A 26,931-nucleotide genomic window follows, 5' to 3' on the forward strand; every position below is an offset into this window, starting at 1 on the left:
CACTCAGGAGGGGCTACTTATAAGAAGAGTTTAGGATCAGTCCAGCTGTCAAGACCTTCGAAAAGATCTTGGAAATGCAACATTGAAGTATCGCCAAAGTTGTCGAATGAAAAGAGGTTGGCGCTTTGTTGCGCCAGAATATGGCTCGCCACGACACTTGTCTGGGCCGTCACGAATGGAAAATAGTCCATCCAGTCTATGCCATCATGCATGTCAACTTCTTTTGCACTTGAACGTGAATCAGTCGCATGATTATCAACTATATCCACAAAGCTGGAGCTTCCTGCTGCCGTGGAAGTTGATCTTGCTTTCCCTTTCAGACGTTCAAACCCCTGCTCAAAAACGTTGGCGGTCGCCCACATGGATTTTAGTTGCTTAATCGCAAGTGAGAGAATATCCAGATCTGCATCTGCGCCGAGTCTGAGGTTTTCGGTTTGCGAAGCTTGTAGGAGTGCGATGAACCCCATACCACAATACCAGCAAGTGATGCCCATCAAATATCTAGTACCGCTTCGTACTAGGACATCTTTTAGAATCCTTGCCAAGCAAGTAGCAGCCAAGGTCGCCGGTGGCAGTGCTTGAGGAAGCGATTGCGTGGATGTTCGCTTGAGGTAAAGGACGATAATGATTGTCAGGTATGGCAAGTGCAACAGGTGGACATCACGACTGAAGTTTGTTGTAGAGCTGGAATTGATGGGTAGTTGCAGATGCGGAGGTAACGAACGAACCCAGGCAATCAACTCCTGTCCGAGGTGAACTGGGAACGAAGTCGAGGCATCGTTCGATGTCCTTGATAGATACTTCGCTATGCGGCCAATGATCGCGCATAACCGCACCCAGTATATGAAGACTTCGGCTTTCACTTTGTCTTCGAGCTCGGGAAAATCTGCCAAAGTAGGCTCGGGGACATTACAATCTTCGGGATCAATGACACAAGGTTTGCCCTGGCATATAGCTGTCAGTCTTTCGCGTGCCTGCCACAGACGTCAGCAGCAAGGTCTATAGTTCTCCCAGTACCACATACAAAAGCTGTCCACCAAATCCTCCTCCTCAACCCAAGATCTATTTCTGGCGTAGCGAGATCCATTCCAGATTCACGGTGATAGCCAGCTTGTTGACAGTGTTTGATCACGACTGACACCCACCACCAAGATGAGTGTCGATGGACGATCGAAGGAGGTCGAGGAGACCACCAATAGAATAAAGATACTGCCTTCAGGCAGGTGATGAGGTCTGGCTCCTCATCGTCGTAAAATCTCATCCGTGCACGATCGTAGTAGGATGCCGGGCTAGCATGAGGAAGCATCGGGGGTTGTATATGCGTACCGACAAGGGCCAGTGCATCAGCAAGTAACAATGACCTCGCAAGATCCCTGGATAAGTTGGACTTGTCTAGGACAGGGCACCAAGTATAGCAGTACTCGAAGTACGTCTCGGCGAAACTCTGCTGTAAGTCGGATTGAGATTCCTCCAAGAAGTTTGGGGCCTTTCTCGCAATTGTGGCTTGATTTCGAGCATCATCGTCGTTCTCCGGGCCATAGACCTGCAGAAACCCTGGATCAACCACATAGCGACTGTTTCCATTTTCAGATGCTCTCCAATTTTGTGAGGTGTCGTTGGAGACGACGGAGGCCCTGTCAAAAACCTGTTGCGGGCTTTCCGTTACGCGTGGATTGTTGATGCTTGCTATTGGTAAGCTAGCCTGGTAGATGTTCACACTGCTGAGATGCGTCAAAGCGGGAGGAATCTCGATATCTAAAGTTGCACCAATGGCCTGACTCTGGAAAGCACTCGCATCGAAGTCCTGGGTTTCGATATCGCCAGGAGGAGTCAAAGGATTGAGCTGCCCATCTTCTGTACCCTGACGTGCTTTATCACGCTTCGAAGGGCGCGGCCTAGTTCCATCCGTGATTCAACATTAGTCCACACATCAGATTGTTTGCGAAACACCCACCTGCAGCCCTTGCCAGTAGACAAGCAATTAGTACAAGTACTGTGGCCTCCCGCGCTTCGTGCTTGAAGATCACACCTTATCTGTATTACGCTCAGTATATTTTTCGACATTGGCAAGACACGCAGACCTTTTTGGAGTGACATGTCTCACAGGCGAGTTCAGCTCTTTTCCTTTTCGGACGCTGCACAGAGAATTGGACCCATTGAGCCTCCGCCATGGTACTTGACAGTCTAATGTCGCATCTTGCGAGAGTAAGGACTTCGAGTGAAGTTGAAATAGTACAATATCAAGGACAAATGGATTCTGTGTCATCAACGGCGCGCAGAGGAACACAAGTGGCTAACATGGGGAATCGTGGGGGAAATTATGGGCCTTAGCTAGGCGTAACTATCTGTACCCTCCCTAACCATTGCAGGCAGGTTTGGAGCCTGGAGGGTAAATCCTTGGGACCCCCGGCTATTTGGAAATCGCTTTACCTAAGGCACGCACTTCCTTGAGATCTTGTCCTGGCACGTTCCTAGGTAGTAGCCCAGTCGATCAGATCATGCACAAGCCTTGCCCCAAGCACGTTCATTACATCTGGGCTCTCCGTACTCCGTTTACATTCCTAGCAACAGTCTCCAATTTGACTATATAATTTACAGTTTTAATCTGAAAACAGGCAACTGCAAAAACTGGTACCTCTTTTAGCCCTCTCGACAAAAATAAGTTAGTCAAGGTCAGAAAAAGCTGGACTGGCAGTTTAACCACTGCCGATGGACTACAACAATGCTGGTAAATGCCAAGTCGGTTTACCGGCTGTAAGATTTCTGTAAGATGCCGACACTGAAGAAACGCTCAAAATGGAATACCGACATAACACAATACGGCCAGTGCACTGCCGACAGTCTAGTCTTACCTAGGCCCCGACTTCTAATTGCCTTTTGGATCTCGGCAAGTCCTCCCTTCATAGGTTATGAGCCATGCCTCAGGTGAGTTACTACTCGCGATACTTAGTATCGAATGCCTGGTCCATTGAAAATGTAGGACGATCAAGGTAGCCTTTTGGAGTCAGACAGGCTTCCCAACATATGCACCTCCACCAATATTGCCGAGAGCTTTCTTGAAGCATAAGACCATTGGCATTGTTCGAATATATTCTCTATCGTTTTCATTATATGAAGAAGATTGTTCCATAGGTCTCCTGTGCAGCTCTTCGGACGACATATCAACTGCATCTGTGTAGCAGATAAGTAGGCTTGGCCCCGCACCATTCACAATCTTTGGAAGCCAAAGCAGTCTGGACTTCCAATCATGACGCCATTCTTGGGGAACACGGGGCAAGTTACACCTCCAGTCTCCGATGGTGAAGTGCCAGCATTTGATATCCCACAACCGAAAGCGAAAGACCTTCCAGAGAAGCTGCAACAACAGGTACCGATACGAATCAGTTCCGGCGTTGACACACATCAAACGAAGCATGATTTCAGCCCCCACGCCATTCCCCTGAATACGGATTTTGCCTATAAGGCTCGGAAAATTCGTGTTATTACCATCGGTGCCGGGTTTTCAGGTCTCCTCGTTGCCCATAAATTTCAGCATCGATTCCCTGAGCTTCGAGACATTGTGGAACACAAGCTCTTCGAAGCCAGGAAGGATGTCGGAGGCACGTGGCTTGTGAACACGTACCCTGGTGTTCAATGCGACGTTCCTTCCCATATCTATGCAAGTGTGCCGAGCCCCTTGCGTTGAAGGAAAACCAACTCATTGATACAGGCCTTTCCCTTCGCTCCGAACCCTGACTGGGATCGATTTTACGCCTCGGTAAGTACCTCTTGGAAAGGACAAAAACGATAACATTACTGACTCCACGAATCTCAAAGGGTCCAGCCATACAAACTTATATCAAGCAAACAGTCAAAGATTGGAATTTAGATCGTGATCTCTACCTCGACACGAGAGTGGTCGGCGCCCAGTGGCAGGAGACTGCGGGAGAGTGGAAAGTTACAGTTGAGAACGAAGGACAAACGCGAGACGAGTATTGTGATATCCTCATTTCTGGCCAAGGTGTCCTAGTGTAAGTGCTGCATCTAGCCGTTATGTGATGGAAAAATGGCTCGAAGTTATAGCACTATCTAACTGGCATGCCAGAAATCCATCATGGCCCAAAGTTCCTGGACTGTCTGATTTCAAAGGTCATGTCACGCATTCTGCAGACTGGGATCACAGCTATGATTATTCCAACAAAAGAATAGCAGTCATTGGGAATGGATCTTCAGGAATTCAAATCGTTCCTCAAATGACCAAGTTACCAGGTACAACAGTCAAGAATTTTGTCCGCGGTCCAGCTTGGGTATACTATCGAGTGCCACCCTCGAAGCATCTTGGACGGGATACCGACGACTTGAATCCTGCATACACCGAAGAAGAGAAAGGGCGCTACCAGGATCCAGAGCAGCATAAAGCGTATCGGAAGGGAATTATTGCCAGGACCAATAAGGCGTTCCGCTTGGTAAGTCAAAAATCAAGAGCGCTATTCATTGTATTTCCTCACGCGTTATAGTTTATCAAGGGGGAACAAAATGATGCGGTGATGAAGCTTGCCGCAGAGCAAATGGCCGAAAAGCTCAACCATGATCCCGTTCTATGTGAACAACTAATACCGAAATGGGAACTGGGATGTCGCCGAGTTACTCCCGGTCCTGGCTATCTTGAATCATTTCTCCAGCCTAATTGCAGTCTTTCCTCGAGTCCAATAGCCAAGGTTACTGAGAACGGAGTTATGACGGCTGATGGAGAGGAATTCGAGTGTGACGTCGGTGAGTTATGGCGACCGATGTACGGGTGGAGAATATTCTGGAGTTACTGACAACTCGTGGTAGTGGTATGTGCAACAGGATTTGACGTTTCGCATTGCCCGAAATTCTCCCTGATCGGCCAAAATGGTGTCAATCTCGCGGAGAAGTGGGCTGCAGAACCGGAATCATATCTCTCTGTTGCAACTGATGGTTTCCCCAATTACTTCATGATGATGGGCCCGAACTGCTTAGGAGGCCACGGTTCGCTCGTGGAATCACTCAATTGGACGGGAGATTACTTTGTCAAAATCATCAAGAAGATGGCAACCGAGGACATCAAGTACATGGTGCCTAAGGCGTCAGCAGTTGATGCTTTCGTCAAGTATGGTGATGAGATCCACAAAAGGCTGGTGTGGACTGGGAGTTGCAGTTCAGTAAGTATCAACTTATGTTGGCAGTCGTTATCCTTGACTTTCAACCTTGATGCTAATCTCACGCAACTTACAGTGGTACAAGCGAGGCAGGCGAGATGGAAGAGTCACTGCACTTTTTGGTGGAAGTGCTGTTCTTTTCTACCGATTAATTAACGAAATTCGTGCTGAAGATTATGAAATAGCCTACAAAAGCAATAATCCCTTCAGATTTATGGGCAATGGCTTTACGGAATGGGAGATGCAAGAAGATAGCGACTTATCCTGGTACGTTGAGACAGCTGATCCGCTACCGAAGCCCTTAAGATAGTCATGATGGCTAGTATGGTCTATTTTGGATACATTCGATGTTGAGCAATGATGGAGCTGCAGGCATATTGAAGTTCGCCATGCCAACTACGGTCTTGGCCGTTATTATAAAGGGAGATTTGGGCGACTACCTGGGTGCACTGTCGTTGCCATGGCTATGCATGCTTCGGATAGAATGTCACATAACAAAGGCTCGAGGAAGATCTAAACAGATTTCAAAGATACCTAAATGGATATTTGCACAAAATGAGATGTTCGGTCGAGGTTGCGACCAACCAAGGCAGCAAAAGTACTCGGTATCTCCCTCGTAGTTACCTCGGTATTCAGAGCACAGCCTTGCGCGCTGGAAGCTTCAGCCTTGTCCCAAGCTCACGAAGCCTGAAGCGGTCAAGCTCCCGCATTGCTTGGCATTGGCGTCATGCCCAAACAACCAGCGGCCAATTAGGACATTCCAACCCATCCTATCATCAAGTCGAATATGATCAAAATAGCAGCACAAGATTGAAGGTCATGCTAGAAAGAGGAACGGGATGCATTGTTATGTACAGAAACCCCAGGCCTCGACTACCTTCAGATCTGAAACATTATTCCTTGAGGTTGACGCCCGTGAGAAATCTCCCAGCCATCTCTCCACCGATCCACGTAAATTCCGTGGCTGGCGCCTTGTCCACTTTCATCCTGCGTAAACACTCGAGACTTGCCCAGCGCTCTGACCTTTGACTTGACTTCAACCTCTGTGCACCACAAACAACAACCTTTTCGACAAGCTCCCAGGTCCTCCTCCTGCTCAACTGTCCTTTCGACCATGATTTCCTGAATACTCCGAAAGTTACCACTATCCTCAAGACCCGGCAGCACCTGCCCTTATCTCGAGCCCCTCCTCTTCCATCCGCGAGCAAGCTTGAATCCATGAGCAGTGGAACTTTAAGATGGCAACGAAAACGAGAGGAGCGGTCAACGCCGCCCATACCGCAGGAATATTCGCCGACAAGACCCTCGATGGCCCGGAGATTGGCACCTTGGTCGCCGTTGTTGACAGAGCAAAGAACCTCCCCAACAGAAAGACCATGGGAAAGCAGAACCCCTACTGTGCAATGAGACTGGGTAAAGAAGCAAGGAAGACGGACACCGACAAGAGAGGTGGTCAAACACCAAGATGGTATGTAATCCCCATCAGAGATTTGCAAGCCAGAGACGCTTACTCCACCCAGGGATCAAGAACTCAGATTCGTCGTTCAAGAGTCCCCGGACTATCATAAGCTCAAATGCTCGGTATTCAACGATGACAAAAAGACAGACCTAATCGGGGACGCATGGATTGATCTTCAAGAAGTCGTTGTGCCTGGTGGCGGCCAGAACGACCTCTGGCATCAACTGAACTTCAAAGGCAAATACGCAGGAGATATACGGATCGAGTTAACCTTCTACGACTCACGACCGAAGCCAGATGCCTTGCCTGACAAGAAGAAGCAAAGAGAAAAATCCCATTCCACAGCAAGTGATGTCACCACTAGTACAGTTGCTGGTCCACGGCAACTTGGCCCTCGAGAAATCAAGAGACGACCTTTACCGCCTGGGCCTGGAGGGCGCTCCTCACCTGCCTCTCCTCTCAATATCCCAGATCAACGCCCTCTATCTTCAATGCAACCAGACTTCGAACCCGATGCCTGGATAAATCGACAACAAAACAACACCAATCCTCCACCACGGCCACCGAAGCATCCCATCATGCCCGAAACCCCGGACGATGTTGGCTATGATTTTGTTCCAGACTATCCTCAAGACCAATATGATTTGATGCCTTCAGCTATGAATCGCTCTTATGATCAGAGATCTTCATCATTCGACGATGAACACATAGGCCAAAGTCAACGACTTGACGAAAGAAATTCACCCCAAGACTACTACGATGGCTACAGCTCTGATCAGTATAATATAGACACACGTCAGCAAACTCAATCTATGCAGGAACAACGACCAAACTCAAGTCACTGGGGGAGTCGCACACGAGGCCAATCCGCAGCGAGCACTCCCAGTCGCCCATTACAACCAGTCGCCAGTTCTTCACCCTATCAAGCAACATCGCCCAGTCAGCCTCTTCAAACTCTACCTAATATGCCTGTACAACAACACTCGACGTGGCAGAGTCGCGGAAGTCCTTCGCCAACCAAACATTCTGTTTACAGAGATAGCCCATTGCGACAATCTATCAGTCAACACGAGATGCCATCTCATCCTCACAATTATGTCCAGCAATTTGACGATGATGAGCCTCCTCCACCTCCTCCAGCTCATGGCAGTCAGCTTGTGCGCATGCCCATGCCCTCTGTTGCTAATCAGAATGGATACGGGACACCAATGCGAACATCGATTAACCAACCCTCGGTAGAAGAGCGAAGCCCTCTACAGAAGCTAGAATATACACCCTATCAGGGACCATCACCATCAGCTCAAGATCTGGATAACCAGTATTCACCCGCTCACTCCAACGAATTCGCTGCTGGCAGTGACTATGAACCCTACCGTGATCGTTCAACCGATAGGCGGAACTCTTACAACGACACTCTTGACGATTTCCAGCCCAGACCGAGTCCTAATGGTGTGCTTCGGTATGGTCAAGAGAATATCCATCCCCAACGATATAGTGCAAGCCCACAGGACGAGTTCAGACACTCCGCAGGCTACGGACGGCAAGATAATAACGGACACGGGAATAGCTACGGCCCCCCTCGAAGAGCTCAAACCTTTGATGACTTCGCGGGCGGTGAAGAAAAGCAAATCAGCAGGTCGGAGCCTTTGGTCGTTCGACCACGGGCTGTCAGTCCCAACCCTGCTCACAAAATCCCGCGAAAGTCCATAACACCAACTCCCACTACCCCCGAAGGACGGAATAGCATGACGAGCACACCTTTCGGACCAGACTCTTATGATATCCTGAACCCGGGTCCAAGCCCAGTTGAAATTGATCCATTTGCAACTCCGGAGCAAGCGCAGGCAGCCGCACGACAGAGAGATCTCGACAAGAACAGGGATCTGGGTCCTATCATTGGCAACGACGGAAGAATTATTGACCCCTCGGATCATTTGCCAGCCGATACTTGGGCTCCCGAACCTGATAGGAAGAATCGGAAACCAGAACATGTCATTCGGATTCGGACCAGGGAGGAGGCGCGAATGCACAATCGTGGCGGATCATCGCCTTCTTCGGCTAGGCCACATTCCATCGCCACATCCCCCTATCAGCCCTCTCCTGAATTTACGCAGCCATCTCCAAGCCAGTACGCGCCGGCAATTCCTCCTAAACTTCCACCTTCACCACAAGCTGAATCACCTAGTGGACGAAATCGGCTCAAGAAATCCATGCCCAATCGCCCACCACCATCCAACCCGTATCCTCATGCACACACCAGCCCTGCTGTGATGACTGTCAGTTCGCCTGTGGAGAGGCCAAGCCCAACAACTCAAAGATATTCGATCGGATCATCGCCACCTCATGGTCATGTCCAACGACCGCCTTTGGCCGAATACCAAATCCCTGCCGGGAATACCTATCATGTTCGTGGTGGTTCTGGCTCTGGTTCCACCCGCCCTGATTATTCATTCTCCCATTCTCCCACAAAGTCCTCTTACCCACCTCCACCAAGTGTGGCAGACTATTCGGGGTATGGTCCTGATGAGTCGCTCGCACTGGAGCTCAGTACGATAGATATAGGCCCATCCAGAGGCCCGCGGACTGCAGTGCGGTCGGGTCGTGGCTATGGCGGTTATTAGATAAGTTTGGTGGTTCACTTTTTTTTTATATTTGTCTCGCTTTGCATTGATGGCATTGATACCCTGAAGAAGGAACTTTAACGTTGGCATCGTACATAGATGACAAAACATCGCCACATTCCCGCAGCTTGGAGATTTTGCTGTGGTTGAGAGCGTTATACAGTTGACAAATTTGGGGCAAACTGGAGCTCCCACAATAATGACGGAGAGTAGTGCATCAACCTGGCGTTCGCATCTCTTCAATATTACAATTTGAGATTTCCAGACCACCAATCAAGCATCCACGGTAGCATCGTACAATGATAACTCACTTTCTCCAGGTACTTACACATCAAATCCGTAACAATTGCATTGCCTTTACTCAAACACGTCTCCGAATGCGAATCGGCCCTGTAACGTCATCAAGACCCCGCGCCCGATCGACGACCTCTCCACGCTGCAAGATCTCAATCTCGCCGCGGTCGCGCATATCGAACGCCATGCAGCGCAATTGCGGCATGAGGTCCCTCCACCCCTGCACACCGAGCTCATGTAGCTCAGCCGCGGACAAAGAGCGAGCGACCTCTGACGGACACAGCGTTTTGGGATGCGCGCGTTGGGACAGTAGGTGTGTGAATTGGTTGGTCAGTGTGGGTGAAGAGTCCATTGGATGGGTTAAGGGGTGGATGGAGAGATAGAGTCGGAGTTCAGAGGCGAGAAGGGCTATTGATCGAAGAATGTGAAGATGGCTTTTAGTTTTGAGGGATTTCAAGCATCTGTCAAGGGATTGAATACCTAGACTCGCTGTGTAATGCGAAATCCGAAATAGGCAGAGTAGACTTCCAGAATAGGGTGAGTCGTGAGTCGTGAATGACGAGTGCGACTCGGGACTCAGGAGTCGCGAATTTGAACTTGCTGGCTGATGTAAATCGCCCGAAGAGGCAAACGAATCATCTCAAATGGGCATCAAATCCAGTGATGCGGCTTCCCTGCGATCCGCCTGCGATCGAAGGCTTTGCTGGCTGGTGTAATCGCCCAGAGAAGGCCCAAATAGGTAGAGTCAAATTCCCAAAAATGGCACCGCTCATGTTCTTCGGAACCCTTCCCTTTCAAGTTCTACTCTTCCATTGCAATATTACGTACAGCCACGAACACTACAACTATCTTATTGGCGTGATTCACCATATCACAACGTCTCAGACGAAAAAGTTTGGAACCACGTTCTATTCCTTATCCGCACTACTGAAAAGACGTGCTTGTCAACTCAGTGACGAGAAGCGATTATTGCGCCTTCTCGGACTTAAGCGGAATGATTGTTTCGGTCCATATTTCACTTCGCGTACAGATGGTGTGATCGCAACGGCTTTTGAACAGAATGCTCTGTTCGAAAATCTCTTCCTTGTTGGAGACCATGGCACGTTCGTCGGGTCTCGAATCGGAATGCCCTTTTGGGCTCAGGTGCTCCCCACGCGAGGCTCCCGATTGCCGACCAGAGCAATAATATTGATGGCACCCCTTCTCTACCACTGTGCAATAGGGGGCACATCTGATCTTCCCTTGCGCATTTACCGAGTTGACTACCAAGTAATCAGAGCCTGTGAGCTAGCTACTACACTAACATGGCATCATCGCCCCACTATCGGATTGCTGGCATGATTTTACTACAATCATTTGGGATCTGAAAGTCTTTGCTGTAGACGGCACACGAGGAAGATTCAATGGCATCTGGACTATGTTGTAGATTCGTTTTGAGCATCTCAAGACGTTTCTATATGACCAATGCTCTTCTCTCAGACACTTTGGTGTAGAGAACCAGTTGGTATTCACCATCTGAATGAACCGGCGCACATGGTGGGGTACTCCCAAATATCAACTCCTCTAATCGCCAGCAATCAATTAACTTCCTTTTGTTCAAAGATGATATCTGATCCACGACAAACGAATACAAAACCGTATCGTAGCACAAATACTGGCTTATCAAGCATCATTGGGTCATGCTACCAATCAATGGTGGAAACGGCCGAAACCGGCGGGTAATATAAGGCGTCATCCCTGGAAAATATGTCGCCATATGATTGCAAGATATGTACAAATGCAGACCAGATCATCATGCCCAGAGCCTTCCAGATCCTCAGAGCGTATTCAACTATACTGAATATCATAGCAAAGCCGCCAAGATGCCTGTCGAATTTATCAGTGCGACGTTCTTGAACGAGTCAACAGAGTTGAAGCCAATTCCTGGTGCACCAATCGATCCAGACTTTGTCGCTCGATATGCTCACAACCTGGATGACTATGAATACAACTACACCCTTGTGCCATATAGCTCGGCATACTTTGATCCTTGGACTGTCGGAGCGACCATCGCTGCGTTGACCAAGAAACTCAAGATCATCATTGCGGTTCGACCCAACACGCTGTACCCGACGGTCGCAGCTAAAGCACTAGCCACGCTTGACCAACTCAGCCGAGGACGAGCGGTTGTCCATTTCATCGCCGGTGGTAGTGATGCTGAGCAAGCTAGGGAAGGCGATTTTCTCAACAAGGAAGAGCGTTATGCTCGTTTGGAGGAGTATATCCGCATTCTGAGGCGTGCATGGGCATCTCCTGAGCCCTTCGATTGGGAAGGCAAGTATTATCAATTCAAAGACTTCCGAAACCTGGTCCGCCCAGTGAACGGCAAGAGCATCCCAGTGTCTGTGGGCGGATCTTCCGAGTCAGCTTATCGCATCGGTGGCGCCTTGGCCGACATCTTCGGACTCTGGGGTGAACCGCTCAAAGAGACCAAAGACCAGATCGATCAGATCTATGCTGCCGCAGAGAAGGCTGGACGCCCTGCTGGAGACCGACCGCGCATCTGGGTCACGTTCCGTCCCATCGTGGCAGAGACCGAGGAACTTGCATGGGCAAAGGCGCACCGGACACTTGACGCGCTCGAGGCAAGTTCCTCGGCCGCAAGCACAGCCTGGGGTGGCGGCAAGGCAACTGAAGCCAACACACCGCAAAATGTTGGATCCCAGCGACTGCTCGAGATCGCGAAGCGAGGTGAGGTACAAGATCGTGCACTTTGGTATCCTACTGTCACCGCGACGAATGCCCGTGGTGCATCGACCGCATTGGTCGGCTCCTACCAGACTGTTATCGACTCCATTCTGGATTATGTCAAGCTGGGTGCGGAGTTGATTTCCATTCGAGGTTATGATAATCTGAACGACGCCATCGACTATGGACGCTTCATCATTCCTGGTGTACGTGCTGCTTTGCCAGGGCTAGAAAAAAAGGATGAACCTGTCGTGGCGACTGAAGCGACGAATGGGACTACCGAGACAAATGGTACAAATGGCACCGCCGCGCCAGCATCGTGATGAAGATACCCAAAGAGGACTGTTATCACGTGTAAAGGTTAAAAGCTTGCATCAGTAGTTGCGGTTATTCTAGCATCATCAACGTCTTTCAACTCAGGTCCACAAACTGTGAAAGGGGTCCCGTGTCTTTTAATGATGATTCCCATCAAGTAATCATACTCCTTTCCGACTTTCTGGTGATCACTTTCCTGTCCTCTGGAAGAAGTAATGTGTGATCGAGTTCTGTTTTTGTGAAGAATGATCGAGCAGTCACATTCCCAGCTTCGAGTCCTGGAAAGAGCGGAAGAGGAACAGCCTTGGCATCAACTCATTTCAAGCCCGGAAGCGCTTCCGAAAGAATTTCGGACTCAAATGGCCTGGCTTTCCGGAAAACATCCCAAAAAAGCTGCGACCATAACAACTCCCCACATGCGGTCCAACTTCCGATAACTTGCATTGACGAGTTCTCGAAGCAGTTATGCCGAGTTATTAGATGACTGAGTGCTGTCTGACGGTCAGAAGGATGGAAGCTGACTACGACGAGGACACGCGTCCGGGAAAGAGACATAAAGTGGCCGTTGCTTGTGATCGCTGTCGCGCTAAGAAGGCGAGTCTATCTGGTGGTTGGTTACTATTTCTCATCCTGACCGAGTTTTGTTGGATAGGTCAAATGTGATAGTGTACGTCCGAGTAAGTCTGATACGGACTCCAGTGGAATCCTTTCCTTTCATGAAACAGCAATATGATCAATCTATCTTGGTGCCTAGCAGGCTTCAAGCCTACAATAGGCCTGCCTCCTCCCCATGTCTCGAATGTGCTCCCTAAGGCTTCAGTATGCGACGAGATTTATGGTTGATTGCCAATGGCAGTCATGATCAGTGAGTTGTAAGGAAGTAGTTGCTAATTTAAAACTCATAGTATGTGGACCCTGTTCACGGAGGAAAGATGGAGCCGCTCAATGCACCTGGGATAATGGAGATGCTCGGAGTCTTCAAATGTCGGCATCTGAGATCTTGCGTCTTCAGAACCGAGTCAGAGAGCTTGAAAACAGTACACGGAACACACGCTCTTATGGTTCGACCACGTCCGAAAACCACGCTGTCGCGACTCAGCGATCTCAAAACTCCGCTCTAGGAATCCTTGCGAGTCTCAGTGATTTGGAGAGGACCGACGATATTAATCGGGCGCAAATACACCACACTCCAAATCAAAACGTTGACATGTCGACACATGGCCGTCAGCCTTCAATAGTGTCTGATCGTTCTCCTCTATCAAGCATTCCAACCTCCCGTTCTGTCAAGGAGATACCATCCATTGATGGACATTCCCGACATTCCCGCCATGCTGCCTCTAGTGGGATGATCGGCTCTCTCCCAGATCAAGGCCCTAGCCACGAATACTTTGGTGGATCAAGTGCCGGAAGTTTTGTCAGCCAGGTCCGCGCAGCGGTGTCGCAGAAAATGAATATTCCCGAACAACGTCCATTTGCTCGGGATACCCTTAGTAGCTCTGACACTATGGGAGTTGAAGCGAAGATTTCTCCAGCGGCCCCGATAGATTTCGTGCTCCCCTCAAGAAGAAGGGCAGATGAGCTCATGGATGTGTACTGGGAGGTTGTGTATCCTTTGTATCCCTATTTGGATAAGGCGGAAACCATTCTCAAGTATCGAGATTTATGGAATGAACGAAGCGACTATGAGGAGGATGCAACATTCATCTGTGGCTTGAATGTCATTTTCGCGCTTTCTTCTCAGCTGATCGGAGAGACACACCAAAGGGAGAACTCAGCCAAGGTCTTCTTCGAGCGGGCGAAATCCCTCCTTGACCTCTGGCATTCGGCGTCTTTCCAATACATTCAGGTCTGCCTCCTGCTTGGGCAGTATTTTCAAAGCACAAATGATCCCCATCAATGTTGGACGATCATTGGGATGGCAATTCGCACTGCTCAAAGTCTTGGCCTGCATCTTCGAGAAACTTCTGAGAGAGCCAATACCCCTCGGAAGAGAGAGCTTCTTCGCAAAGTATGGCATGGGTGTATCATAATGGACCGTGTTTCATCCATGACTTACGGCAGGCCAACCACGATTGACAAGAAACTTGCAGCTGCAGTCCCACGGCCATTGGGAATTGATGAGGATAGACTGCAAGACTTTGGTCGTGTACCAACGCCTAACGAACCATCTTTGATCGATTTCTTCGTTGAGACGTTATCGTTATATGAGATTCTCTATGATATACTCATTGCCTTCTACTCTTCTTCGATGACAGAAGATAATTTTGGTGAAGGTAGGTGGGCAAGATACTTTGGAGGTTCTGAACCGGACACGAATTGGAGTCCATCTGTCCACGCAATTGATCGCAGGCTCGTCCGTTGGGAAGCCAATCTGCCTGCTCATCTGAAGACGGAACGGTCTTCAAGTCGTCCAGAGACCAACAAGTACTTCATACGGCAGGCGACAATCCTACGCCAGCGGTAAGTCAATGCACTATCTGTTTGCCTTGTAGGCTGATTTTGCATAGCTACCTTCATATTCGACTGCTTGCCCTCCGTCCCGTGCTCTCTGCATATGTGGCGGCAGAAACGAGTAATGCTGATACTTCCAGCACCTTCGACGGGATTCTAACGCAACGCATTGCCTTACAATGCGCTGTTGTTTGTGTCACCGTTGCCCAAGAGACCATAGACCTAGCATATACCCGACGATCGGGTGATCCGACCGCGGTAGGCCCAATCGCAGCTTGGTGGTACAACGTCCTGTTCGTGTACAGTGCGGCAACAGTTTTGATCGCGGGTAAACTATGCCCATCCATTCTGACAGAGATACCCGAGAAGTCGATATCTCGCTCATGGCATCGAGCCATAGAAATCCTGGAACATTATCAGTCTTTCGGCCCGGTGATCAAGCAGCTCGTAGCTGCGCAACATGTTCTTTTCAGTACTTTGCCGGAGCACTACTCACAGGCCAAAGGATCGAGACCGCCAGGGGATGGCTCATACCAAACTGGTTGCAGTGGTAACAATGTGCTTACTTCTGCAAGTCGCCAGGTTGAGCAGATGCGCGCCGAGACTTACAGCGCGCTGCAGTCTAACGCGGCGATCGAAGAAACCGACAACTCTACATCCTCCTTGGGTCTCAATAACCCAAATTTTGATTACGATTTCGATTTCGTATTCGACAGTAATGACCTATCGTGGCTCAACAGTATGCCATTTGAATTATGATTGTTGGTGTCATAAGACTCAAGCGTACAGGATAGGGGTATCAAGAGGCAGGCTGGTCAACAGAGAGAGAGCAAATTCCCAAGAACGACAAAAGATACACCTGCTCTGTAGCGCATAGCCGGTCACGACAGCGAAGATCTTAAGAGTACAACAGTGTGGCATGGCGAAGGGCTCAGACGGCAAAAGAAGGGCTTCCCCTCGAAGTGCAAAAAACACACCACTTGGGGAATGAAAAGCCATTTATAAGGGTCGATACTGACAGAGAGTTAGACCCACGGATCTTTTTTTGATTTGTGAACAATTCCTGACAGTGAAGGAGCGCCCATTAACTATGGAATCTGATGTTGTACCGTTAAGCCATGAGCACCAGACCAAGAAGCGGATGCACTCTTTGCAATCTAGGAAGTCTATATACAGAATTCCAGACTTGTGATATATCAGCTGGTCAGTCACTATTCACTTTTCGCTGAGTGACTACTTACTTGAAACCCGCTGAGCCTGTGCCTTCACAGGATGGCTCTCCTCTCACTTTGTTGAGGTCCGAGGGCTGCTTGGATGGTCATCAAGACCTAATTGGCTCTAATTATACATCCACCTGATTTTATGATGATCGCCACCGAGTTGAGCATGCTGTATGGAAAATCATCTGACGCTGCTATGCTTTTTATATAACTTTTATGCCTGTCCAATCACAACCATGAATTCCGATACTTTGTCATCAGTGCCAAGATCTGGCCATCGCCTCTCCTTAAAATTTATTTGAGAATCAAGATGAATTCGACCAGATGTCAACTATTTCATGGCCATACTTTCAAGTACCGTATCGCCTTTAATCACTGATGTGCGTATCGGGATGACTCAAGAACTAACAGCAGCCCCCGTGCTGTCCACACCGGACACGCACGTCTTAACTGAAGACTTGCCTGAACTCTCACGACACCCAGCCGAAAACTTGTCAGACGACCAAATTTGCACAAGATATGAAATCTCACGTACCATTGAGGAGATCAAACAGCACCAATGGAGGCGTATTGCGTTGCAGTTCCCCGACCATATGTTACCACATTCTGCCCGAGTCTACCAATTACTCGCTCGAGGTCTGGAAGAGGGTCGATCAACCCACAACCCTCCTGTGCAGACTATTGATGATCCCCCAATATCCACTATCTCTCAAATGACGGTTGAGGACACGAGGCCGGTAAGGCTCACGATTCTGGGCGACACTTCTTACGGCTCGTGCTGTGTGGACGAGATTGCCGCCGAGCATGTTGATGCTGATGCTGTCGTGCATTACGGTCGAGCGTGTCTTTCACCTACGGCGAGACTACCAGTATTACACATATTCACAAAAATGGACCTGGATCTCGATATTGTAACCAATTCGTTCCGCAGCCACTTCCCTGAATCGCATACAAAAGTCATACTGACTGCGGATGTGTCTTACGCGCATCACATTCAGCCACTTGCTGAACTCTTGACGAGTGCAGGATACACGGACATATTCGCAGCATCGATTATCCACGACCCTTCTTCGGCTATTCCAAATCGGACTGTACCCGCTACGATTACTGATGACCCTTCATGCCTGTCCGAGTGGCACCTGTTCCACATCTCCGACCCACCAACTTCTCTGCTGTTGACACTTATCTCTCGCATGTCTAGTATCAAGATTTTCCCAACAGGGGCCAGCGAATCTTCTGCAACTCCTTCGACAACTATTGATAAACCCACACAAATGCTGCTCCGTCGCCGGTATGCCCTGGTCACATCGTTAACAACTGTTTCCACGTGGGGCATCCTCATCAATACTCTTTCCGTGAAGAACTACCTTTCGATTCTTTCACATATTCAACGTCTTATTGCTGAAGCAGGCAAGAAATCATATCTTTTTGTTGTCGGCAAACTCAATGCCGCAAAGATCGCCAATTTCTCCGAAATAGGAGGCTGGGTGGTTATCGGCTGCTGGGAGAGTAGCTTGATAGATTCAAAGGAGTTCTACAGACCAATCATCACACCTTTCGAATTGGAGCTGGCGCTGAAGAGTGACGATGAGAGGGTCTGGACTGGACAGTGGAGGGGCGATTTCGAAGGTGTTCTCAACGCGGCCAGCAAGAATGGCCATGTCGAGGATGGAAACAAAGATCGAAGTATTTTGGGGGAGAACGAGGGAACCCCTAAGGATGACTGTGAAGACGACCTATCACACAATTCTTCCGAATCCGAATCGGAACCACCTGAATTCGACCTCAGAACGGGACGATACGTGTCGAGAACGAGACCGATGGGCAGTACGCGCACTAGTAGTGGGCAGCTAGGCTCGTCTACATCATCTTCCACAGCACTTGCGAAGCGGAACAAAGGTGACATGATCTCGGTCAATGGAATTTCTTCCCCGGCAGCAGAATATCTATCACAGAAGAGGACATGGAGAGGTCTTGGAACTGATTTTGAGGTTAAGTATGAGGAAGACGAGGTTGGAAGCGCTATTGAAGAAGGACGAACAGGCGTTGCACGCGGATATACTGTGGGAGAGTCTTCAAAGGCATGATCGCTTCATGTTGACTGCCTCGTTATACATCATTTTGGGGGTTCCCAAGCTAGATGGTATTGAGCATCTCTGGAACGGTTGGCACTTTCTGGTGTTATTGTCCTACTTCCATATTAGGGACAAGATATACCGACCCATGGAATTCAGAAGCCATGATTTTCGAATTCTCCCTCCTGCCAAATCCAGAGCTTCTTGGCGAGTTCCAAATCTCTCGCATCCTTGGTACCTTGTGCCAGCTTCCCAAATGGCTCGAAATACGCACCATTGACGACGTCCTCCTTCTTCGACCACGTGGCGGCCCACAACTGGGTATAGGCACCTTGCTGCGGGGTCAAGGGACTTGCAATCTTATCATACACCTGCATAAGTGACCCAACCACCGTGCGTCGACCATACATATCATCGAGGAGCTGCGTTGCCACACGGCCCGGGTGCACGGAGACAGATGTAATGGATGGATAACGTTGGGCTAGCTCCCTTGCGTGAAGAATGTTCGCGAGCTTAGACTGTCCGTAACGGACGAAGGAGTGGCGGTCACTGAGTTCCGTCTTGACAGTCTCAAAGTCAATGCCCCCTTTCGGAGTGTTGGTGTGTCCCATGGACGTCAAATTCACGATACGTACATCTGCGCCTGGCTGCTGCGCGGTACTGAGGAGCAATGGGAGGAGGAGTTTGGTCAAGAGCGCTGGGCCCATGTGGTTTGTCCCGAAGTGGAGCTCGTATCCTTCTTTAGTCAATCCAGGTGGCAGACCCATGATGCCGGCGTTGTTGACAAGGATGTCCAAGCTTTCGGTGGAGGCTTTGATGGCTTCGGCAGCGTGCTTCACAGACGCGAAGGACGCGAGGTCGAGTTCGAGGAACTCGACAACTGCGTCTGGTGCGACGGCCTTCACGTCTTTCACGGCATCTTCGAACTTTGCTTTGGATCGCGCAGAGAGGAAAATGCGCTTTGGCGTGTGTTTCGCGAGCTCGATCACGCAGGCTTTGCCCGTTCCGCTGTTGCCGCCAGTGACAACAATGACCTTGTCTTTCAGGTTCGGGATATGTTTGTCAGGGTCATACTTCCATACGTCGCTGACAGGGTTGATGATACTTCCTGCTTTCGGCATTGTATGCGATGTTCGCGAGTCACTGGGCTAGGTGTACCCGCTCGTAAAAAATGTTCTTTTAGACCTAACAACTGATGTGCTTCACTTCGCCCGCCGTCGGGTGGTTAGCTTTCTGCTTTATAGTTCCGTGCCCATGGGCAGACGAGCGTAGTACGCTCTTGGTAGGACATCTTCAAGAGCCGTTCCAAAGCTAGGAGCAGCGAGCCTTGTAAAGTAGGCCTGTTGATTGGCCCCTAGCCCAAGCCACAAGGCTGACGGGCCAAATATGACCCGACCATGGTCTCGACCGAGCTCGTCCATAGTTGATATCTGGGGCTGAAAACCACATCTACCTGGCCTATTTCCCTTGAAAACCGTATTCCATGACTAGATAGTGCTTTCGACTTTATCATTGTTGCCTTGAAATTGAAGAATCATAACCTTTGAAGACATGCCGCCTCGTTCGCCTAGATTAGCTGCCACGTTAGCGTTGTCAGCAGGTTGCATGGTCCGTCCGGGGAATTGAGACGCTCTTAAGACCGTGATTTCTCGACCACTAATGGGATTGAATTCTGACGATTCTTGTTCAGGAAACATATTAACCTTCAAATCTCCTCAGTAAAACTGGATTAGCAACTCCAAGAAGCTTGTTGCAGCCGAAATAATAGCAAGACGTACAACGCTCGCTGCGATCACGAAGCCGAAGCCGACCTCCAAGCAAGAGTCATTCGAGATCTTCCTAGGTTTCTCCCCACCTGGTTCTCTTCCTGCTATTTCATTTCAAGTTGCTTATTAAGTCTAGGATTGGAGTCAAGTCTAAGACTTCAGAATGCATTCGAGATTTACAGCAGGATAGCCAATTCGCCAACTACGCATACTTACACATGGGCCTGAGTTCTTCAGTCAATCCACCCGGTTACTGGCACTGGCATACAGTAGCAGCGGTGGAGAGTATCGACCCGGCCCATGCCAGTTCAGGCTTGCAGCTCGCGCACGTCGATGATCTCACAATGTACGTGTGACGATGAGCGAGATACGGAGTACATGACTTCGCACGAAATGTTGTATGCCTTGCTACTCGAGTACAGGGTGGGTCGACGTGGCACCCTCTCCCTCGAATTTGAGCGGGCACGTAGCAAAGGCAAACATTGAAGCAAGCGGAGTATCCGAGTTGGCTCTTCGCTGCGTAGAAATGATGGAACAAGAGGAATAGCTGCAGTAGACACTGACTGCTTGACATGTTAGGAGACTCGTACACAAGACGTTGTCCTTTGCATGTTCATAATTGAGCTATAACATCGGCATTTAGCTCAGACCCTGCAGCTGGTCGGAATTTAACATGAGCTATTTGCTTTCCTTGTGTAGCATGAAGGACTACCTCAAGAACATTGGTGTCGCAGCATATGGACGGATTTGGTTAGTTTGGTGAAACCGAGATTGATGCCAATAACCAATCCGCGGAAACCGTATCACCGAGCACATCGTACTGTGCTGTGCTCTTTAGCCGGGTAACTAAAAGGCTACATAGCCTTGTGGGCGTGGCAAGGTGCAGTGGTGGGCAGGGTGGCTCAGTTGATTACGATTTGCACTCATTTCATGCAGGGCTTCAGCGCTGACTGCCGAAAGGCTTTAACTAAGATTAGCTGCCGATGCACGCCTAATCACGAACTCCAGGTTAGCTGACGATCACCTGCTACATGCGACATCTGGTACGACAACCATTGGGTCGCAACCGAATGCTTGGCCGCGTTTCAATGATCTTGTGGTTAGATCACCAAGAGCACATGAGAAATATCCGTGCTCTCCACAGCTACGATTATGCCGTATAATGCACCTGAAACAGTATGCATTCCACTCCCGGTCCTGCCGGATCCCAGTTTGCAGTGCAATCGAGCCAGGCACACAAAGAATCAGGAACATCGAACTCTTTTGCTGCGAGGTTCCACAGAATGACAAGCATTGTTGACATCATCTGCCCAGAGTGTTACGAGGAACAACCTTTGCATTCATCTCCACCACTCCACAAGCCATTGGAGGCACGGGTAACAATGAACTGCCCTGCCATCCGGTGCTTCCCTCAGGCTCAGCTCATGTCAATGCACTTTGCATTTCAGTCCTGGCAATAGTGGCTATGTGCTGTGGGTGCCTGAGACGAGTATTGACTATTATATCCTTCGCCTGAGCACATCCGAGTGTCACCCCCATCCTTCTGACTTCTTGTTGTTATCACATGTTTTGCTCTAGGTAAAGGGATCAATTTAAAAGCATGAAGTTTTCTCTCGTTGCCTCGGTCGTGACGGCCTTTTCAGCCGGCGCAAATGGTGAGTATAGAGGAAAGCCTTAACCACCGTTCGGTAGAAATGCTAATAGCTTTTTAACAGCATATGCTATATCTGCTGAAGACGCCTATCTCGAAGGCTTGACTGCGCTTGGTCACCTGCGACGAGCTCTCCCCAACTCTCCCAATGGTTATACTCCTACGTCGAGGGACTGTCCAAGCAATGCACCCTCAGTGAGGGCCGCTGCCGAGCTTTCGTCACAAGAGACGGCATGGCTAGAAAGAAGAAGAAACAATACAGTCGAGCCTATGCGAGACCTGTTGACGCGGCTCAATATAACGGGATTCGATGCTGGCTCATACATTGACAGAGTTTCAAATAATGCTTCGGAGCTGCCCAATATCGGTATTGCGGTGTCTGGAGGCGGCTGGCGTGCCTTGATGAATGGCGCAGGCGCCATCAAGGCATTCGACTCCAGAACAGACAACAACACAGGCCGTGGTCAATTGGGTGGTCTGCTGCAGTCCGCAACATACCTGGCTGGTCTCAGTGGGGGTGGTTGGCTGGTTGGCTCCATTTTCATAAACAATTATACGACAGTGGGCGCTCTACAGTCGCACGACGCGGGCTCTACGTGGCAGTTCGAGAATTCGGTTCTTGAAGGTCCAGATAAGGGTGGCCTGCAGATTCTCGACACCGCTCAATACTATGGTAGTCTCTCCGATGCTGTCACTGGAAAACGAGATGCCGGGTTCGATGTTTCGTTGACTGATGTCTGGGGTCGAGCATTATCCTTCCAGTTGATTAATGCGACCGATGGAGGCCCAGCCTACACATGGTCCTCAATCAGCCTCGCTCAGGATTTCCAAGACGCCAACACACCATTTCCAATTCTCGTCGCAGATGCTCGAGCACCAGGGGAAACTCTGATTCCAGGAAACACCACTGTCTATGAGTTCAACGCATTCGAAATGGGAACATGGGACCCGACCGCTTACGGCTTCATACCGATGCAATATTTGGGCACCAATTTCACCGCTGGAAGCGTACCTAACAATGACCAATGTGTTGTTGGTTTCGATAATGCTGGATTCATCATGGGTACTTCATCATCTCTCTTCAACCAATTTCTCCTCAATCTGAATGGTACCGATATTCCACAGTCACTCAGAGATATCGTTTCCAGTATTCTGAACACACTGAGTTCGGACAACAATGATATCGCCGATTATACACCAAATCCGTTCTTTCACTACAACCCGCAAAGCAACCCGTCCGCGAATTCATCTCGCCTTACACTTGTCGATGGTGGAGAAGATCTTCAGAATATTCCATTACATCCACTCATTCAACCAAATCGTCACGTCGATGTTATTTTTGCCGTGGACTCATCCGCTGACACTGAGTACATCTGGCCCAATGCTACTGCTCTCGTTGCAACCTATCAGCGATCACTAGCCGACGTGGCCAATGGCACCACATTCCCAAGCATTCCCGATCAGAATACGATAGTTAACCTTGGCCTCAACACCCATCCGACGTTCTTCGGTTGTGATACATCAAACATGACGGACGGAATCAACGTGCCGCTGGTGGTCTACATTCCAAACTCTCCATACGTTACCTATAGCAACTTTTCAACTTTTCAACTGTCAACGAACAACAGCTACCGAGATGCTGTCATTCTCAACGGCCAGAATGTTGTCACGATGGGCAACGGCACGGTAGATGAGACATGGCCAGCTTGTGCTGGATGCGCCATATTAAGCCGAAGTCTTGAACGTACTCGCACTGATATCCCAGAGGTCTGTAACCAGTGTTTCGAACGGTTCTGCTGGAACGGAACCGTTGACTCGAGGGACCCTCCGCGATATGAGCCTACTGTACTTCTCGGTGAGATCAATATCGCGAACAGTGCAGCTACCAGGTCCATCAATTGGTTGGCGGCTGGTGTAGCTGCTGCCGGTTTTGTTATCACCACAATTTAAGACTTTTGGGGTTTTGTTCTTGCCCCTTTCACGCCTTTATGTACACGACATGGGAATATATGGAGTACTTATCAAAGTACTGTGCATGGGGAGGTTAACGCATCTGGATGGAGTGCATTGGATACAACACTATTCATTAATTCGGTTTGGCTACGCAAAGTGTGGGAAACCCGCCTACGGGTGAGCTCCCTTTGTCTTATTCTGGTGTTAAAAGAGAAGGAGACTCAATTGGGTATTCGTGGAGGTCGCCTTCAGCATGGACACTCGGAGCTTGTCCCGCTTAGCTTTGAGGCAACACGTGAAGACCTTGATATCGTCTCTCCACGACGCATTTGTCCTTCATGTTCTGCTTGCTATGACATTCTGCCTGTAGACTATCATCACTAAGATCGCCTACGTGTGTATACGTGACTCATCAATTAATGTGAGACCCAGCCACTTCACGTGCTCTGGAGAACGCCAGGATGAGAACGCCGACAGGAGTAAAACGCAGAGTAGGTCGAATTAGTCATGTAGGATTACTCTTGTTACATGTGCTGTACGATGACCTTCAAGTTCGTACGTAGCACTTCTAGTGAATGATGCTATGGTACATGTGGACTTAACTAGGCAATAGGAAGAAACTGTCAGGCTTACCCATGTGGCCAGCGGCCATATCTCGGGGTGGTGGTCCCTGGACAGAAGTCCATGTGATGATCCCTGAAGAGCCCCCAAAGAAGCCATGCGGGGGAGCCAGACGACGCCAATCAAGCTGCAGCGCCCCTGTTGCTCAGAGGTCCATCTATCGTAAAAGGCATGAATGGGAATGGCCAACACCGTCATTATGCTGCAAGCCACCAAAATTCCTATCCGCACCTTCGAGTTCCCTTCTGTCCTTGGTTCAATTTTTGCCATGCGTGCGTGCCGCCAAACGATGCCGTCTTCCGTGAGGGTTCCATTATTCTATCTGGGGGAGTTTCTGGCTACCACCTTGCACTAACTAGACTGCGAGATGAAAGTTGGAGAATCTCCGGAGATATGCCATGCAATCTGATGTTGTCTCGCTTCTTTCTAAGATGGAGTAGAGATGAGTCTTTCTTCGTTTCCAGAAAAAAATCTTAACTGACCGCGAACGCCCTTATTGCCGTCCAGTCTTTCTGTATTGCTTTGTCATTGAGACTGATCCACGCCCTTCCTCGCTTTCTATATACATTATGCTACTCTCTTGCCAGGTCAAGGTGAATTAGAAGACAGAGAAAATCACTCCCCCAGACACTAAAGATGGGCGAAAGGATCGATAGAGATCCGATGCCGTCAGATCCCCATCATGATGCCAAGGGAGATTTAGAGAGTATTGCTTCCAACGAGGAGCCGACCTCAATCTTGCCCAAGGAAATGGACTATCCGAACGCCAGTCGTGATGCCCCGGATGAGGATATTCGATACGAGTATCTCACTTTCGAGACTCCAATTCCTTTGGACGAACGCCTCTACTCGATAGACGGCGCGGTCACCAGTACTGTTCCACTACCAAATTTGAGACAGTACGATTCACCATTCGACTGGTCATCGTCACGGAAGAATATTATTCTAGTGATTAGTTGTTGGTGTACCTTTACTGCCGCCTACTCTGCCGGAGCCTATTCCATCGCCTCAGATCCACAAAGAGAGAAATGGCATATCTCGAGTGTGGTGTTCAGCGTCGGCGTGACGATGTGGGCGCTGGGCTTTGCTTGCTCACCCATGTTACTGGCACCGTTTTCAGAGATCAATGGTAGGAGACCCGTCTTCATTGGATCTGCTGTCATGTTTCTGGCTGGCCAGATCGGTTGCGCGGCCACCAATTCCTTTGCAGCGATGCTGGTCTTTCGCTTCATCGTTGGTGCTGGAGCAAGCACATTCGCCACCATGGTTGGGGGTGTCGTCTCTGATATGTATCACGCTGAACATCGCAACACGCCTATGGCCATCTACAGCGGCTCCGCCTTGGCTGGCACTGGGTTTGGATGTTTACTATCGGGTTTCATCGTTGGGAGAGCCAGCTACCGATGGGTGTATTATCACCAGATCATCTCACTCTCTCTGCTATTTGTCGTGGTGTGCGTTTTTTTCAAGGAGACTCGTGGCTCGGTACTTCTCAGCCGCAAAGCAAAGGCTCTGAATGAGTATTTGGAAAAGATAGAGCATCAAAACCAAGCACAACACGGCCCCGAAAAGCCAGCACCACCACCTACATCCTCTGCACCACCAACACCCGCACGCCTGCGCTACAAAGTCGCGGCCGACGAAAATCGCTCTTCACTACGCCACATGCTCTACCTATCGCTGACGCTCCCCTTCAAGCTCCTGGCGACCGAACCCGTGGTCTTCTTCTTCTCTCTGTGGGCCTCCTTCGCGTGGGCCGTGCTGTACATGACGTTCTCGGTGCTCCCACTGATTTTCCGCACACGGCACAACTTCACGACGGAGCAGAACGGGGCCGTCTTCGCCGCCATCTCCATCGGCAGCATCCTCGCCACCATCCTCTCCATCGTCCAGGAGCGCATTGCCAAGAGACACTGGCCCAAGCTGACTGAAAGCCCCGAGGGCCGCTTATACTTCGCGTGCCTGGAGTCGGGTAAGTGGCCCAAAACCCAATCGCCCTCTGCCCTCATTTCCTCAATCCCATCGATTCATACTAACCTCTCCCCATCCATGCAGCCTTCCTCCCCATCGGCCTCTTCTGGTTCGGCTGGACGACGTCGTCGTCGATCCACTGGATCTCGCCGGTGCTGGCCATCGGATGTGCGCAGATCGGGATCTTCGTCATCTACCTGGCCGTCTTCAACTACCTGGCGGATGTGTACCACCGGTACGCGTCGTCGGCCCTGGCCGCCCAGAGCTTCATGCGGAACCTCATGGCGGCCATCTTCCCCCTGTTCACCGATCAGATGTTCCGCAACATCGGTTATCCCCAGGCCAGCAGTCTGCTGGGCGGCATCAGTGCGCTGTTGACCCTCGTACCCTGGATCCTGCTCTTCAACGGCGAGAAGATCAGGGCCAGAAGTCGCATCGCTAGGGAGATCATGTCGCAGGGCGCTGCTGGGTGATGCGGCGAATAGCACATGGGGGAGGGTGGTGGGGTTGCGGAGTTTGCCGTGTATATCAGCACTTTTGTATAGACTTCTGTCAGAATATGCTGCATGACGGTTTCCATTAATCATGAGCCAAAAAGTGTCACTTTTAGGTAGTGGACATGCAGCATTCATATAATTTTTCCTT

At 49.8% G+C, this 26,931-nt stretch overlaps 9 protein-coding genes across 9 annotated transcripts; 7 read left to right on the forward strand and 2 right to left on the reverse strand.

The window, feature by feature from the left end:
- Positions 1-17: 17 nt before the first annotated feature.
- LTR84_004461 (uncharacterized protein) lies at positions 18-2,171 on the reverse strand (the record flags this gene model as incomplete). Its single annotated transcript, XM_064848038.1, has 4 exons — positions 18-974; positions 1,025-1,895; positions 1,955-2,034; positions 2,082-2,171. The coding sequence occupies 4 exons, from the start codon at positions 2,169-2,171 to the stop codon at positions 18-20; spliced, it is 1,998 nt and encodes a 665-aa protein (XP_064704577.1).
- Positions 2,172-3,247: 1,076 nt separating this feature from the next.
- Positions 3,248-5,472, forward strand: LTR84_004462 (uncharacterized protein; the record flags this gene model as incomplete). Its single annotated transcript, XM_064848039.1, has 7 exons — positions 3,248-3,664; positions 3,710-3,757; positions 3,817-4,010; positions 4,085-4,445; positions 4,497-4,752; positions 4,816-5,165; positions 5,239-5,472. 7 exons carry the CDS (start codon positions 3,248-3,250, stop codon positions 5,470-5,472), a joined length of 1,860 nt encoding a protein of 619 aa, XP_064704578.1.
- A 928-nt stretch (positions 5,473-6,400) lies between these two features.
- On the forward strand, positions 6,401-9,242 carry LTR84_004463 (uncharacterized protein; the record flags this gene model as incomplete). Its single annotated transcript, XM_064848040.1, has 2 exons — positions 6,401-6,630; positions 6,683-9,242. The coding sequence occupies 2 exons, from the start codon at positions 6,401-6,403 to the stop codon at positions 9,240-9,242; spliced, it is 2,790 nt and encodes a 929-aa protein (XP_064704579.1).
- Positions 9,243-11,398: 2,156 nt separating this feature from the next.
- On the forward strand, positions 11,399-12,586 carry LTR84_004464 (uncharacterized protein; the record flags this gene model as incomplete). Its single annotated transcript, XM_064848041.1, has 1 exon — positions 11,399-12,586. One exon carries the CDS (start codon positions 11,399-11,401, stop codon positions 12,584-12,586), a length of 1,188 nt encoding a protein of 395 aa, XP_064704580.1.
- Positions 12,587-13,560: 974 nt separating this feature from the next.
- On the forward strand, positions 13,561-15,788 carry LTR84_004465 (uncharacterized protein; the record flags this gene model as incomplete). The annotated part of the gene is made up of 2 exons (XM_064848042.1): positions 13,561-15,038; positions 15,086-15,788. 2 exons carry the CDS (start codon positions 13,561-13,563, stop codon positions 15,786-15,788), a joined length of 2,181 nt encoding a protein of 726 aa, XP_064704581.1.
- An 853-nt stretch (positions 15,789-16,641) lies between these two features.
- LTR84_004466 (uncharacterized protein) lies at positions 16,642-18,336 on the forward strand (the record flags this gene model as incomplete). Its single annotated transcript, XM_064848043.1, has 1 exon — positions 16,642-18,336. One exon carries the CDS (start codon positions 16,642-16,644, stop codon positions 18,334-18,336), a length of 1,695 nt encoding a protein of 564 aa, XP_064704582.1.
- A 143-nt stretch (positions 18,337-18,479) lies between these two features.
- LTR84_004467 (uncharacterized protein) lies at positions 18,480-19,445 on the reverse strand (the record flags this gene model as incomplete). Its single annotated transcript, XM_064848044.1, has 1 exon — positions 18,480-19,445. The coding sequence occupies one exon, from the start codon at positions 19,443-19,445 to the stop codon at positions 18,480-18,482; it is 966 nt and encodes a 321-aa protein (XP_064704583.1).
- A 2,245-nt stretch (positions 19,446-21,690) lies between these two features.
- PLB1 (Lysophospholipase 1) lies at positions 21,691-23,691 on the forward strand (the record flags this gene model as incomplete). The annotated part of the gene is made up of 2 exons (XM_064848045.1): positions 21,691-21,745; positions 21,806-23,691. 2 exons carry the CDS (start codon positions 21,691-21,693, stop codon positions 23,689-23,691), a joined length of 1,941 nt encoding a protein of 646 aa, XP_064704584.1.
- A 1,260-nt stretch (positions 23,692-24,951) lies between these two features.
- LTR84_004469 (uncharacterized protein) lies at positions 24,952-26,759 on the forward strand (the record flags this gene model as incomplete). The annotated part of the gene is made up of 2 exons (XM_064848046.1): positions 24,952-26,287; positions 26,371-26,759. 2 exons carry the CDS (start codon positions 24,952-24,954, stop codon positions 26,757-26,759), a joined length of 1,725 nt encoding a protein of 574 aa, XP_064704585.1.
- Between the last annotated feature and the right edge of the window lie 172 nt (positions 26,760-26,931).

The sequence above is a fragment of the Exophiala bonariae genome, assembly GCF_035927105.1.
Source record: "Exophiala bonariae strain CCFEE 5792 chromosome Unknown scaffold_19, whole genome shotgun sequence".
Lineage (NCBI taxonomy): Eukaryota > Fungi > Ascomycota > Eurotiomycetes > Chaetothyriales > Herpotrichiellaceae > Exophiala > Exophiala bonariae.